Below are 14,320 nucleotides of genomic sequence, written 5' to 3' on the forward strand. Positions count from 1 at the left end.
GGTTTAAGACCTTTGGGCCTGCAACGGGCTCATAAAATGGGCCACTTTCTAAACATCGGCCCATTTTAAAAACCCAAATAAGAGCACTATAAAAAATGAAAACCCTACTTTCTTATAATTCTTCTATTTTAACCTCTCTGCGTCACCGGAGAAGAACGAAGCAGAGTCCACCATGCCGATGGTGAGCGTAGGACGGGATCGTCTATTCGCCGCCTTAGGCAAACCTTACAGTGAGTTTTCGATTCTCTTGCTCTCTGATTTTGACTATTGACGGTGAAAAAAGTTTTACTGATGCTTAATTTTTTTTTCTACTGAATCTGGCAGCTAAAGAAGAGCTAAAGGATGAGGAAGTGAGCGAGAGAGCTAAGAGAGAGTTCGATGATGACTGCTTCCGCTTCGGAATTGAGCTCGACGACGTCGTAAGCGCTTTGATTTTGATTGTCGTCTAGTTTTTGCTGTAATTTTGGTTCTGGATTTTGAATGTGTGTGATTTAGACGACTGAGAAAGCGATTGTGAGGAAAGAGAAGCATCTGGATGAAGCAGAAGCCGACGAAGATGAGGAAGTTATTTACAAAATCGACATTCCTGCTAATAGGTACGGAGAATCTTGTGTTCTTCGTGTAATGTATCGATTAGGTGTTGCTTTTGATGTGTTCAGTTTGGATTTTGATATGAATGTGAGCTGTGGAGCACTTGTGGTTTGATGTATCGGTTGAGAGTTACTTTGGATGAGTTGAATTGTTGATTTTGATATCAATCTGAGCTGAAAATACAGAGTAGGAATGAAAGCATTGTTTATTTACGTGGTGCAGATATGATTTGCTTTGCCTCGAAGGGCTGTCACAGGCTCTCCGTATCTTCGAGAAGAAACAGGAGGTTCCTCAGTACAAGTTGGCGAATATTAGCAAGGAGTCGATGATGAAAATGCATGTCACACCAGAGGTAGCTATATTTGAGAACTCTCTGAGGGGCTTTTTATGTTTAGTACTGTAGTTTATTTCACAAATAAATGTGTTCCCACTTGCAGACATCTTTGATTCGACCTCATGTTGTTTGCGCTGTTTTGAGAGGAGTGACTTTCACTGAAGCAAGCTATAACAGCTTTATTGACCTCCAAGATAAGCTGCATCAGAATATCTGCAGGTATTGTTTTCCGACAAAAAAATTCTTGTTTATGCACATGTTGCAACTGTTTAATCCTTCCATCCTGATCTTCTGACCCTGTTTTTCTTTCCTGTGTCTTACGTATAAAAATACTTAAATATTGTTTTATCTTGCAGGCGGCGAACCCTTGTTGCCATTGGGACTCATGACTTGGACACAGTACAAACTCCTTTCTCATATGAGGTGTACTTTTGTAATATTTGTTCCTGTATTTTTTTTATAGTATCTTGGATCATGTGGTATATTTATTTGAGTTGATGAGACCCTCTGCTAAATTATACATTTATTCAGGTCTCACATTGAAACTCTCATATAATTATAATTTTCTCCTTAGTATTTGCTTCTTAAGAATTCTAAACACATTTTATTGTGCAGAAATAGCTCTTGTGTGCTTAGTTCCAAAGAAGTATTAATACTACTGTTACTTATTCATCTATTGATTTGCAGGCTTTGCCACCTTCAAGCATAAGTTTTGTGCCACTGAAGCAGGTAATCCAAATTTGACTCTGGTTATATGGTGTTTGATTGTACGGTTTCACTTGGATGAGTTCTTTAACAAGGACTCTGAGGTGTATTGGAATTTATTTCTACGTTTGGTTGCTTTCACAATATGGTTCATACTGTAATTGATTGAAGCACTGGTGAAGCATCTGCTATTTTACAAGAGCATCTTGCCTTATAGTGAAATTACTAGTTTATGTGCAATACATTTTTGCAATATCTTTCAATTTATAGATGTCATTGGTTTTGATGTTATGTTCTTATCTTTATTAGGTGAAGAAATTTAGAGCTGATGAGCTCATGGAATTTTACAAGGTGAGTTCATTATAGATTTTCTTTTTTCCTTTTCCCATTCTGAGGAAGGAAATTTTAATCCCTTTTCCTCTTTTGCATCTTGTAGTCAGATTTAAAGCTGAAGAAGTTCCTCCACATAATAGAGAACTCCAAGGTTTATCCTGTTATATATGATAAAAACAGGTACGATAGTTTTCCTGAAGATTGATCATGTTACTACTGATGTATTTTATCTTTTAGAAAGAGGAGTGCATGTATAATTGTCTGTCTGTGTACAATGTACAGCACTAAAAATGTTGATATGTATTTTTTTTCATCTTGGTAGAACTGTTTTGTCGTTACCTCCAATTATAAATGGTGCTCATTCAGCAATCACTTTAAAGACGAAGAATGTTTTTATAGAATGTACAGCTACTGATTTGACAAAGGCCAAGATTGTTCTGAACACAATAGTAAGAAACTGAAACAAAATTCCAGGGTGCATTATTTGCTAGTTATAATTTTTTACTTATTGATCATGACATAATCTTCAACTGCTCTTAGGTGACAGCATTTTCATCATATTGTGAAAGAAAGTTTGAGATTGAACCTGTTGAAGTGATATATCCTGATGGAAAATCATACGTGTATCCTGATTTATCAGTCTACACCATGGATGTTTCTCTGTCATACATTAATAGCCGCATTGGACCATCTTTGGGGGCTGATGAGGTATGCCGGTGTACAAGTTGGTCTAAACTGCTCTTAAATATGTAGCAAATTTAGTATAAAATGTTATGTATAGGTATATTAGTTATATTCTCTTTTGTTCATTGTCAATTCTTACTTTGTAGGTCATTGATCTGTTGAAGAAAATGCAATTGGGGGCTCAGCAGTCTGTATCAGGGAATAAGTCGGACACTATCACAGTACTTGTACCACCAACAAGAAGTGACATCCTTCACCCTTGTGATGTCATGGAGGTAGAACTTGTTTGATGTTTTTGGCATATTACACCAGATCCTTGTGTTTCGTTGACATGGCATGTTCTTTCTGTTTAGGATGTTGCAATTGCATATGGTTATAACAATATACCACCGACAATGCCTGCTTCTTCATCTGGATCTTTGAAACCACTTGTCTTGAATGAGTTTAGTGATATGCTCAGATCCGAGGTACGGAACACAAAATTGTCATTTAGTATGTACTATCATGTCCTTCCCATTTTGGGTGATAAGATGCATGGTTATAGATTTCTTCTTCTTTTTTTAAATTTTGCCGCCTCAAACTTGTAGATTGCAATGAATGGGTATACAGAGGTTTTGAATTTCACACTGTGCTCTTGGAAAGAGAACTTTGACCTGTTGCGTCGTAAAGATGACAAATCAAAGGCTGTTGTTGTTGGAAATCCTCGCTCTTCTGATTTTGAGCTTGTACGGACCACTTTGATGCCTGGCATATTGAAATCCGTGGGTCACAACAAAGATCACCCAAAGCCCATAAAGGTATATACAGATTGTCATTTTGGTTTGAGCTGCCTTTCCTCATTTTTTTTCTTGTTAAATCAGTTCAGAATTAATACCTTTTTTCACTTTACTGTATAGGTTTTTGAAGTGGGTGATGTTGCTATATTGGATGAGACAAAAGATGTTGGTGCAACAAACCGGCGCCAGTTAGCAGCGTTGTACTGTGGTGCTAGCTCTGGATTTGAGGTACAAGTACAAAAATGTTGTATATGAAAAGTTTCTGCTCAAGTAGTAATTTGTATTTTATTTGCCGATCTACTGTTACATATGGAGGCCTCTTACTGAAATAGTCGGCTCAATATTTTCACTATCTAAGCTCTTGAATGCTGAATTTGGCAAGATCTATGTGATGTATCAATGTATCATAAATATCATTGTCCACTTAGCAAAATATTTGTTGAGGTGGGTGTTGATGAGATTGTCGGTTATATGTTGGTTTCTGATTGCAGTTAATTCATGGGTTAGTAGATAGAATCATGGAAGTACTTGGGGCTGTCTTTGTTCCTAAGGGAGACGCTGTTAGTGGCGACACTGCAAGCTATTACTTACAGCGTGCAGAGGTGAGTACATTGTCTTTGTAACTGTTCCATGCTTTTTCATTAGCTTTTGTGGTTAGTATGAATGATTCACTCGCCCTTTTGTTATCCTACTGAAGGAGCCTGAGTTTCTGCCCGGTGTACAAGCAAGCATCTATTACAAAGGGAAGCAAATTGGAACTTTTGGTGTTGTGCACCCTGAGGTATATATCATAACGATTATCGTGTGCTAAGATTATGGATAGGGTCGTATAGTTGCATCTGTAGCTTTTCTTCATGCTACTCTCATAGTCTCATCTACACATTTAGTTTATCTAATTGTAATTTCATGTCTTTACCAGGTCTTAAGGAACTTTGATATTCCTGATCCATGCTCATATGTGGAAATGAACATGGAGAGTTTCTTGTAGTTATAATGTAAGATTCTTTTCTACTCGTGTTGCTACCCTTTGTGTTGAGGCCTTTTCGGACTTGGCTGTAAAACTTTTCACATGTGAGAAGAATATAATGTGCGTTGCTGATGCTTCTTTGTTGATGATCTTAAATACTAGGTACGCTTCTGAAGGCTGATTTTGGCTTACAGGCACCAAAAGGAAATTATGGAGACAACATGCATAGCATTTCTCTGGAGTGTTGTCAATTATTGTTCAATTGATGGGATTGGAATTGCCTTTTCCAACGGTAAAAACTCAATAGTTTCTCGCCAATCTTCTTGTCAGTTACACGAGTTTTTCTTTGTCTTAACCTCTTCTTGAAGGGATTTCGCATGGTTTGACATCTAGTTAGAGGTGCCATGTCTAGACTAACCGTATGGCATTTGATTACAACGACAGTGGTATTTATAAGCGATCAATTATACATGTTTTTAAATAACAAGCTCAAATACAATTGTATGTTGCGAGTCGAACTTACAAGTTACAACTACAATTACATGTCTACTACAGTATTGAATAACTTCGTATATTTCACCATAGAAGCAGACTTTGGTTGGAGTACTCGCGTCCACGTTGTATGCACCATGGTGTACATGAACAAGTCCACAGAAAAGCATCACAGAAGCATAAGATTTAATTGATCATAACTCAGCAGATCAACCTAAAATCCATGTTCGTGCTATACACACTACATAAGAACATTGCGAATTTGCCAAACTGGATTGACACGCTTACAACTACTGGAATGGTGCGAATTGAGTGTTGGAAATGTTAATAAATGATACAGAACTACGCATAGTTCTCACTTTGTATTCATGTTGTCTAAAAATTCTTGTAGGTCTTCCAGCTTTGTACCAGAGAAGCCTGCAAAAAGAGAGTACATTAACACAAACATGGAGATGCATTGTAATAGAATTTCGCTGTTTCCCACTAATAGATTCCACTTGCAAGAGCAAGGACTCTCATGAACATTTTATAGCTGTTACCATTGCTAACATGCATCCGAGATGGATCTTTGTATTGATTGTAGACTCTGTCTGTCTTATTCTGTTTTGATTTTTCCGCCTTTCTGGTCATCAGTTTTGCTGTTTTCATCTGAAGTTCTGATGATGTTTTAACCATCTCTGCACAACACAATATTTTATGATGAGTTCTGAAGGAATACTGCCACCCAAGTGACCAACAACAAAAAATGGATAAAACAGGATTCAGAGTCACAATCTATAAACTAGTCGGTTAAAGATGTAAAATCATAGAAGCGCAAAAACCCAAAAGAAAGGAGAAGTACCACTTCTGGCAATTTCGGGACTAGCAGCAAGAAAATTCTCCAAGTTAGTTCAATACATAGTATTTCAGACAATCTATAATAGAGGATAAGAAGTCCCCAACCAAGCCTAAGAACACTCAACAAGAACAAGATTTGGATGACAACACTAGTCAGATCACAGCAGTTTTCCAACCTGATGATATGGCTGATATACAGTAAGGTCTAAACTCTAGACAGACTGATCACAAACCATACCAGTCAACGATTTAACCCAATACATAGCTTAGAAAAGGAATACTAATAAGAACTGATATAAAGTAAGTTCCAAAATGCAAATTGTTTCTGGCTCACTAGTATATATCACACACCAAAAAAAAAAACCTTCAAACATCCAAACTCGAATTGAAGCAGAGATACCAATTGAAGCTATAGCACTCTAAAATTGAACATAAATCGAAAAGTGTGTTCTAGTTAATTACCCTGGAACAACTCATGAAAAGAGTTCTGGTCATATAACTGCAATGTCTCATTAACAAGCGAAGATAAACGGTCACTAGAAGCAGACTGTTGTTCCAATAATTGGAGCTCTCTGTTCAGTGCAGCAGACTCCTCGCCAACCTGTGACCATACATCATTGAGAAGAAAAAAACTGCAAATTCACAAACAAGAGACCCTTGCATCTTATAAAATTGTAATTACCTTGGCCAATTTGTTCCTCAACGAATCCAACTGAACATCCACTTCTGGATCACAGATAACATTTTGATGTACTGTACCATCCACAGGTGCTTCATCCTATAAAACCAGTTGCTTTGATTATGTCCCAAAATAAGTTCCTTCATACTTTACTACTTGTAATCTGCACTACCCTGTAGACATCGGTTAACTAAAGAGAACGTACAGTTTTGGGCAGCACAAAACCCTCAGGAACTTCAAAGCAGTGGTCAAGACAGTACTGCTCCCACATAAGCAGCCGCTTATCGACATTTGATTGAACCCTTTTGCGAATCAGATCAACACCCTTGAAAATAAGTGGACATAAACACTAAATAAGCAAACATTGCATCTTCTTAGTTTTTGAAGCCAATCATCCACAAGAATCAAAACCTAAGAAAGCTACCTCTTCATTCACTGAAACAAAGAAAATTGGGGGAAAAAGAACAAGAAAATTAAGTAAAGATTGTACCTTGGATAGATCTTGAGCTCTCTCGGTGCCCTGGACTTTCAAAACCGTCGATGCTTCCCTGAAAATAAGATCGTCGCAGAAATTAAACAATTTTGTGGTTTTGAAAATTACAAAATCCCAAATCTCACCCATGGAAAAATCAAGTCTTTCATACAAATACAGATTCGGGAGAGAGAGAGAGAGAGAGAGAGAGAAACACTCACTCATGGAAGTAATTGAAGGCGTCGTCGACCAAATCGTCGACGGTGTTGATGACCTCGTTGATGAACAGCTGCGGATTCAGGTTCACCGAATCAAACACCGCCTCGCTTTCACTCCCTTCCATTCGGACCCTCTCGAATTTCAGATTTAGGGTTTAGGGGTTTTCCCGCCCAAAAACGGAGACTGGGAAAGTGGAGGTCTTTGAATTTTGAGTCTGCAAAAATGACAACTTAAAGTCGAAAGAAAATATACATCCCAACTGGGGCACGTGGGATTACTCCTGCATGCCACGTGTGAATGGATCAGACGGCAACCAGGTTTGTGAATAGTGAGAGAGAAAACAGTGGGTGTGTTTTTTTTGAGCGGCCAAGGATGTTAGAAAAGGGTTGAGATAAGTTTCGGAGATTTATAGAGAAGAGAGTGAGGTTTGGTTCAGTTCGGAGCCACACAAGCATGTCGAGGCAGAGCTCCAAAGTGGAAGCTATCTATGAACTGTGTAAAAAGACGTTCAGGCCCTCGGGGATTCCTCCCCCTTCAGCTGAAGCTGTCAGCAAGCTCTCTGCTCTTTTGGGTATTTCTCTGTTTGTGTAAGTTGGTTTTGTGATGGAGTGTTGTTTGTTTAAGTATGTGAAACTTGAGATGGGTTTTGGTTGTTTGGTGGTGTGTTATTGAAGAATTGGAGGCTGTAGTTTTTTGTAGCTAGTAGCAATGTGGTTTTGGGTTCAGGAATGTGAGTTCTTAAGTCTTAATGGGATATCCTACACTGACACTTGAGTTTTAATAGTGTAGTGGTATAGTCTAAAGTATGTGCTAAGTGTAAAATGATGCTATTGATTTTGTGTGATTGTATTTGTTTTCACTTAACTTATAGAAGTTCAACATATTTTCAAAAAAAAAAAAAATCATTTCTTAATGATATTTTCTGTTTCTAGCTCACTGAATCTAAAAGTTACGATCTTAAAGTCAGAACGCTATTTGTTTCTACTCTTATGATGACAATAGTATGCCTCTCTGAGCTTGGTTGGAATTTACAGACACAGTTGTTCCTGCCGATGTTGGACTTCAAGAGGAAAATCCAGATGATGATCGAGGGCTCGGTTCTTTCAGACTTGACAACCTAAATAGAGTTACTCGATGGACTCAACCAATAACATACTTGAATGTGTATGAAGGTGATACTTTTACGGTAAGTATATAACATAGAAGACATATTCTTGCTTCACAACGATTACTTCTGCTCCCAAATAGATATGCAAAGTTTTCTTTTTCTTCTTCCAACCTGTTATGGATTTTTTGTTGTGAAACTTTCAAAGCGTTGTTGTAACAGTGTTCTTTGCGTTCACCACTCATAGTCTCATACATTCACATGTATAATATGTTTTGAGGTTCTTTTAATGAAGTTATAATATCTTGTAGATTATATTGTGTGTAACTGTGTCTCCTTCATGATATCATTGTCAAAATCACCCTCCATTTGAGTAGCCACTTCAAAATTGGTTAAGATTCTTGCTTTGGTTTAAGCTCTGTTATTAATACTGAATGATTAGCTAAATGGTTTTATGCAGATGTGTATATTTTGTTTCCCGACGTCCTCGGTCATTCCACTTCACGATCACCCGGGCATGACTGTTTTTAGCAAAGTTCTTTATGGCTCTTTGCATGTGAGAGCTTACGATTGGGTGGAGCCTTCCCAGGAAAGCAGGGGATCAAATTATTTTCCAGGTCTGCTTTGTCAGTAAATTTCAGCTTTGCATGGTTTCTGCTTCTTAACAAAAATTTATATTGATCCTTGTGTAGTTCCTAGACACGATGTTCTCTAAAGATTTTCCTTTGTAATATGTACTTTAAGATCTGAGGTCAATGTGCTAATTGAGTTTGTGCTCTCCAATGCAGTAAGATTGGTAAAGCTGGCAGTTGACAAAGTTGTAACGGCACCATGTGGAACATCAGTTTTGTACCCAAAGAGTGGGGGGAATCTGCATTCTTTCACTGCAGTCACACCGTGTGCCGTTCTTGACATCCTTGCTCCTCCTTATGATGAAAATTTGGGCAGAAAATGCACCTACTACCGTGACTACCCATATACTGCCTTCTGTAAGGAACTTTCATTTCTTGTTGTCGTTTCCATTTGCTTCATGAATTATTTGGATGAAAATAAAATGAAATAATAATAGGAGTATTTTTACATAACCCGTAAACTGCAGCTACAGAGGTTAAGGTAGATGAGGAAAAAGAAGAGGACTATGCATGGCTTGCTGAGACAGAACCTACTATCTATATGCGAGGGGGAAACTACACTGGACCAACTATTCAGGTTTAATCTTCATCAATAACCAGTGATGATCATTCAGTGAGCCCATTCTTGTTATGGTATGTGGTTAAGCTTTGGAAACCCCACGAAGCATATTGTTTTGGTCGACTGCACAAGCCTAGACAGAGGTAACTGAGGTGATTCAGGTCATTCCGCTCTGCATAAAAAGCTCTTTGATGAAGGATTTTGTGAATTGTGATAAACTTTTGCATAGCCGGATAGATAGTTCAGTAGTAGCTACAACTTATTTGAATAGTACCCTGCTATTTTGCTTTGCCATTTTTTGCCATCTTATTTTGCTTTTCTAGAATTGCTTATGTACATTGTACAGTAATTGCAAGCAGTCGCAATTGTATATCATTTTGATCTTCTATATAGCTAGCAAGATGAAAATTACCAGAGAAACGCAGACTAATTGATGAACATTTGATTATGTGTTGTTCCATGATATCCGGCAGAGCAGAATGATACATTATGAAAAGTAGCGTAGGTGTGAAATATATGGTACATGATACACATTCCAGTACAGCATAACAACAAAGTTGGAACCGATGAGAAGGTCAGCAGGTACCATACACCAGAACATGCATGATAGAAAGCACAACTTCCTTATTGACCTACAAATATTTCCAACGAAGTTGAATACTTGTGGTGTCTTATTCCGGGTATTTCGGCAAATGGAACGTTCCAAAAACATCTCACCTCATTAAGCTCTATCAAAAATTTCTGTAAATGTTCCCAGAATCCCAAGTTTGACTTGAAACTCAGAAAACGTGAATCCCTGAAACATGTATAAGTTCTCCCCTTAAGGAGCTCTGAAAGCTTCACCAGCATAACGGACATTACCAAGTTCCTCCTCAATGCGCAGAAGCTGGAATCAAATGGGAACAGGAGGGTATTAATTGCCGGCCAAATATACTATTTCAGCCTCTTTACATTTATAATTACAAGTTTTAATTCGTTATCAGCAATTTGGAAAAGCAAAGTCATAAGTGCACAGTAAGGAACAACGTTTCGGTGCTTTTACTTACCTGATTATACTTGGCCAAACGTTCGCTTCGGCAGGGAGCTCCTGTCTTAATCTACACAAACAAAATGCTAGGATAAACTTCATGGTTCCAAAACAATTAAAAGATAGAAAACAGATATGTCGAAATCAGCTTATAAACCTGTCCACTAGCCAAGCCTACAGAAAGATCAGCAATGAAGTTATCCTCAGTTTCCCCACTCCGGTGACTAACCATGACACCCCAGCCTGCAGCTTTTGAGTCAAGTGCTGCCTGAATAGATTCAGTGATGGTCCCAATCTGGTTAACCTGCATTTCAAAGAAAATGAGCTCAATCAATACTCATAATTGTATCTTCACTATTTTTTCCCACCACATGTCACTTTTAGCTATAAGCCCATAATATGCATAATACAAGCATGCATAATCTTAAGGCTACAGAAATTTTAGATATACCCGAGTGTAAGAAAGGATAAGTTTAGCAATTTAGCATCTAAGTATCAATCATGCTAGTCAAATCAAGATTGTAGGAAATGAAATGTAAATTTCAATTCCTTTATACAAGATAAAATGAATTAAAAGAAAATTGCGAGAAAAAAGAAGAAGAAGAGATGCATGCAATGAAGAATGCTTACCTTTAAAAGTAAGGCATTGCATGCTTTCTTCCCAATGGCTTCAGAAATTTTCTTTGGATTTGTGACCAATAAGTCATCCCCCACAATTTGGATGTCAACTGAAGATTGAAGTGAAGACCACGAGCTCCAATCATCTTGGTCAAATGGATCTTCAATTGACACAATAGGGAAATCTCTGATAAACTCCTTGTACAGATCACCAAGGCTCTGAGGTGAGCGCACATGTGCCCCGTCATTTGGTTGTTTCTTAAAGTTAAGATCATAGTTCCCTTCCTTAGTGAGAAACTCCGAAGCAGCAACATCCATTCCAATTTTAATCTGCATCATTGTTTTAATTCAACATCACACATTAGACCACATGAATTTGCAAGAGAACAGTAATGCCAGGGGCTCCTGTGGTCCTACCTTGCCTGTGTAACCAGCCTTTTCAATAGCATCAATGAGCAAAACCAAGCCTTCCCTGTTGTCCTGTACATTGGGAGCAAATCCCCCTTCATCCCCAACATTGCAAGCATCTTGTCCATACTTTTTCTTGATAATTCCCTTTAGTATGTGATAAACTGTTTCAAGCAATGCAGAATAGTTATGGACTATGAACGATCCAACACTTGGGAAAATATACTGAATTATGACTATTGTTGTATCAAATTCAAGTCTTTTCTGAACTATGTGATCCTAGATGCTCAGGTATACATATTGGAAAATAAAAAATATCAAATTCAACCAAATGCAGTGTTTTCTGAAAATGATTAGCAATCTCAACCATTTTTGGACCAAAAATAAAAGACCCTCACTTTTCAGTAAAAGTAACGAATTCAAGATAAATGTACCGCATGAAATTTACTTTACATCACTAACCTTCACTACCCATACGAAGTGCCTCAGCAAATGAGGAGGCACCTACAGGCAATATCATAAATTCTTGCATGGCGAGATTATTTCCAGCATGGCTTCCTCCATTTATGACATTAAAAGCGGGAACGGGCATAACAAGCTCTTTTGTTCCAGACACTTCCTGGATGTGCTTGTATAGGGGAATTCCCTTTGCACCTGCACCTGCTCTGCACACACTAAGAGACACTCCCAATATGGCATTGGCCCCCAACTTCGATTTGTTTGGTGTCCCATCAATTTCCAACATAACTGCATCTACATCATTTTGATTTCTACAAAATAACAACAGCTCAATGTCAGAACTTACTTCATAATCAGCATACAAACAATTTACAATTCAGATAAGAGAAAACTGCAATTGAAGTTTAAAAAAAGAAGCAAAAAAAAAACGTGCCATGAGGTAAACAGTATAAGTAGCCAAAGTGTTAAGTAACCACTAAAATCAGTTAAATTCTTACAAGAATATCACTCAATGCTATCGGATCGTAGAAATCACACCTAGAATCTTATACTAATTATCAACTAGTAAACAATTATGATACACATTTCGTCGACTTCTGCTATAACAATCACAATTCCTTGTTTCAATTACAATACACACATTTTGTGGACTTGATACTGATCAAGGCAAGAGCAATTACCAAGGTTACAGTAGTAACAGTAAAACAGTAGAAAAAAATTAACCTGACATCGATGCCAATAAGCTTAGGACCCAAAATGTCATTGATATTCTTCACAGCTTTAAGCACACCTTTGCCTCCATAAACAGCCTCATCACCGTCCCTAAGCTCCAACGCCTCGTAGATTCCGGTAGAAGCTCCACTGGGAACCGCCGATCGGTAGAGATCATCAGTCACCAGATCAACCTCGACCGTCGGATTCCCTCTGCTGTCAATGATCTGCCGCGCCTTGACCGACTTGACCTTGTACTCCTTGGCCGCCTTAGCAGCGGCGGAGGGGGCGACGGCGACGGCGACGGAGCATCGAGCGGAGAGGGAGCGGCGGCGTGGAGGGAGCGGGATCGAGGCGGCGGAGAGGTTGGTGTGGGGTTCGGGGGAGGAAATGAAGGGATTCTGGAGGAGGGTGATGGAGGACTGTGTGGCCAGAGCCATTGTTTTTTTTTTTTTTTTTTGAGGTTTGAAAAGGGTAGAGGAGTGTTTGGAGGGAGAGGGAAGTTAGGTGGGGGATATAGAAAGGAGGGGAGGCGTGGAGAAGTCCGCCGAGGAGCGATGAAAATAAAGAGGGGGACTCTTCAGAGAGTCGATAGGCAGTTGAGCTGAGCCAAACCGATGTAGCTGGGGGTTGCTGCTTATTGTGTGTGCTCTTCTTTTGTGGGGTCCTTTTTAACTGCTGCTCCTTCAGACATGGACTCCCTTTGTAGTGAGATTTAGATGGGTCTACTGGGCTGCCTTTTGGATTGGACTGGGACGGCCCTGGTTTGGAAATACCCTGTGAATGGTTCGAGTCAATCTAACACCGCCTTGTCACTTCTAATCTGTAATCACTTCTTCAATGACAACCCCCAATACATTCTCACACCATTCGGTTCCCTCTACACATGTTAGATGCCTAGCTCGCTCTCTACTTCCAAATGCCCAACTCATAGTCATATAGTTAGTATAGACTGAAGATCGAACACCCTCCAACTTATTGTAACACTTCCGATCCCGGCCAGCTAAAGCCAAACAGGAGACACGAATGAAAATCCACAAACAAGTAAACAAATATATTCAAAAGAAAAAAATTCATCATGACAAGAACAATGTGGTATCCAGACTTATAAAACTACCATTGTGGTACCCGAACTCATTATTTGCTATCAACGAGGAGCCGTAGGTCATTTCCGGCACGAAGCCGATAGTTTGCTCACATGTGCATTTAAAAACAGACAAAAACGAATTTTCTCTCCTTCTTTCTTCTTCTTCGCAATACTCATGGCTGAGGCTACAACAAAAAGTAACTACACAACACAAATCACGAAAAGCAAAAACCAACAAGACAATCGCACTTTGAAAATTGATACTCTAATTCAAAACTTCTTATACCACCAGACTCCAAACTCCCATATATAACCACGCCATTAATCTCAAAACATTGAGAAATACAATCCACTCTGCACTTTATATGCCAAGCACACAAAACCAACGCCCAATTTCTTTCCGCTCAAATCTTCAAACCAAGTTAACCAAAAACAAAAACTAAACCCCAATTACCATTAACCCAATTCAATACCAATCAAAAACAACAAACTTGATCATTTTGAAAACACCATCAAAACACTGATTCCACCACACCCACATGATCGAGGCCGAATCAAGATTTCAAATTCAACCAAAAAGATTGAAACTATGATCCCACAATATTCAAACAAAAACAAGAAAAAA

The 14,320-nt window shown here is 38.6% G+C and overlaps 4 protein-coding genes across 6 annotated transcripts; 2 read left to right on the forward strand and 2 right to left on the reverse strand.

Moving 5' to 3' along the window:
* Positions 1-109: 109 nt before the first annotated feature.
* LOC126796440 (phenylalanine--tRNA ligase beta subunit, cytoplasmic) lies at positions 110-5,377 on the forward strand. 2 transcript variants are annotated; one of them, XR_007672354.1, is made up of 20 exons: positions 110-230; positions 325-419; positions 496-596; positions 814-943; positions 1,029-1,144; positions 1,282-1,348; positions 1,613-1,654; positions 1,940-1,981; positions 2,067-2,143; positions 2,286-2,412; positions 2,504-2,671; positions 2,794-2,922; positions 3,001-3,114; positions 3,235-3,444; positions 3,544-3,651; positions 3,915-4,025; positions 4,121-4,204; positions 4,343-4,418; positions 4,553-4,682; positions 5,274-5,377. XR_007672354.1 is itself a non-coding variant. In XM_050523266.1 (19 exons), the coding sequence occupies exons 1-18, from the start codon at positions 173-175 to the stop codon at positions 4,409-4,411; spliced, it is 1,848 nt and encodes a 615-aa protein (XP_050379223.1). In that variant the 5' UTR covers positions 110-172; the 3' UTR covers positions 4,412-4,418; positions 4,553-4,761. The 2 variants fall into 2 exon arrangements, 1 of the variants encoding a protein (XP_050379223.1); XM_050523266.1 differs by lacking the exon at positions 5,274-5,377 and having other exon boundaries at positions 4,553-4,761.
* LOC126796441 (protein MIS12 homolog) lies at positions 4,995-7,318 on the reverse strand. The gene is made up of 7 exons (XM_050523268.1): positions 7,092-7,318; positions 6,889-6,946; positions 6,604-6,723; positions 6,402-6,497; positions 6,182-6,320; positions 5,422-5,559; positions 4,995-5,299 (listed from the first exon to the last, which is right to left on the reverse strand). The coding sequence occupies exons 1-7, from the start codon at positions 7,211-7,213 to the stop codon at positions 5,238-5,240; spliced, it is 735 nt and encodes a 244-aa protein (XP_050379225.1). The 5' UTR covers positions 7,214-7,318; the 3' UTR covers positions 4,995-5,237.
* Positions 7,319-7,474: 156 nt separating this feature from the next.
* LOC126794973 (plant cysteine oxidase 3) lies at positions 7,475-9,627 on the forward strand. Its single transcript, XM_050521779.1, has 5 exons — positions 7,475-7,660; positions 8,124-8,275; positions 8,655-8,811; positions 8,983-9,183; positions 9,294-9,627. The coding sequence occupies exons 1-5, from the start codon at positions 7,543-7,545 to the stop codon at positions 9,407-9,409; spliced, it is 744 nt and encodes a 247-aa protein (XP_050377736.1). The 5' UTR covers positions 7,475-7,542; the 3' UTR covers positions 9,410-9,627.
* Positions 9,628-9,820: 193 nt separating this feature from the next.
* Positions 9,821-13,197, reverse strand: LOC126794371 (enolase 1, chloroplastic). 2 transcript variants are annotated; one of them, XR_007672140.1, is made up of 8 exons: positions 12,621-13,197; positions 11,901-12,208; positions 11,448-11,602; positions 11,043-11,360; positions 10,570-10,716; positions 10,432-10,482; positions 10,103-10,271; positions 9,821-10,017 (listed from the first exon to the last, which is right to left on the reverse strand). XR_007672140.1 is itself a non-coding variant. In XM_050521071.1 (7 exons), the coding sequence occupies exons 1-7, from the start codon at positions 13,046-13,048 to the stop codon at positions 10,206-10,208; spliced, it is 1,473 nt and encodes a 490-aa protein (XP_050377028.1). In that variant the 5' UTR covers positions 13,049-13,197; the 3' UTR covers positions 9,821-10,205. The 2 variants fall into 2 exon arrangements, 1 of the variants encoding a protein (XP_050377028.1); XM_050521071.1 differs by having other exon boundaries at positions 9,821-10,271.
* Between the last annotated feature and the right edge of the window lie 1,123 nt (positions 13,198-14,320).

Source organism: Argentina anserina, chromosome 5, assembly GCF_933775445.1.
Source record: "Argentina anserina chromosome 5, drPotAnse1.1, whole genome shotgun sequence".
Taxonomy (NCBI): Eukaryota; Viridiplantae; Streptophyta; class Magnoliopsida; order Rosales; family Rosaceae; genus Argentina; species Argentina anserina.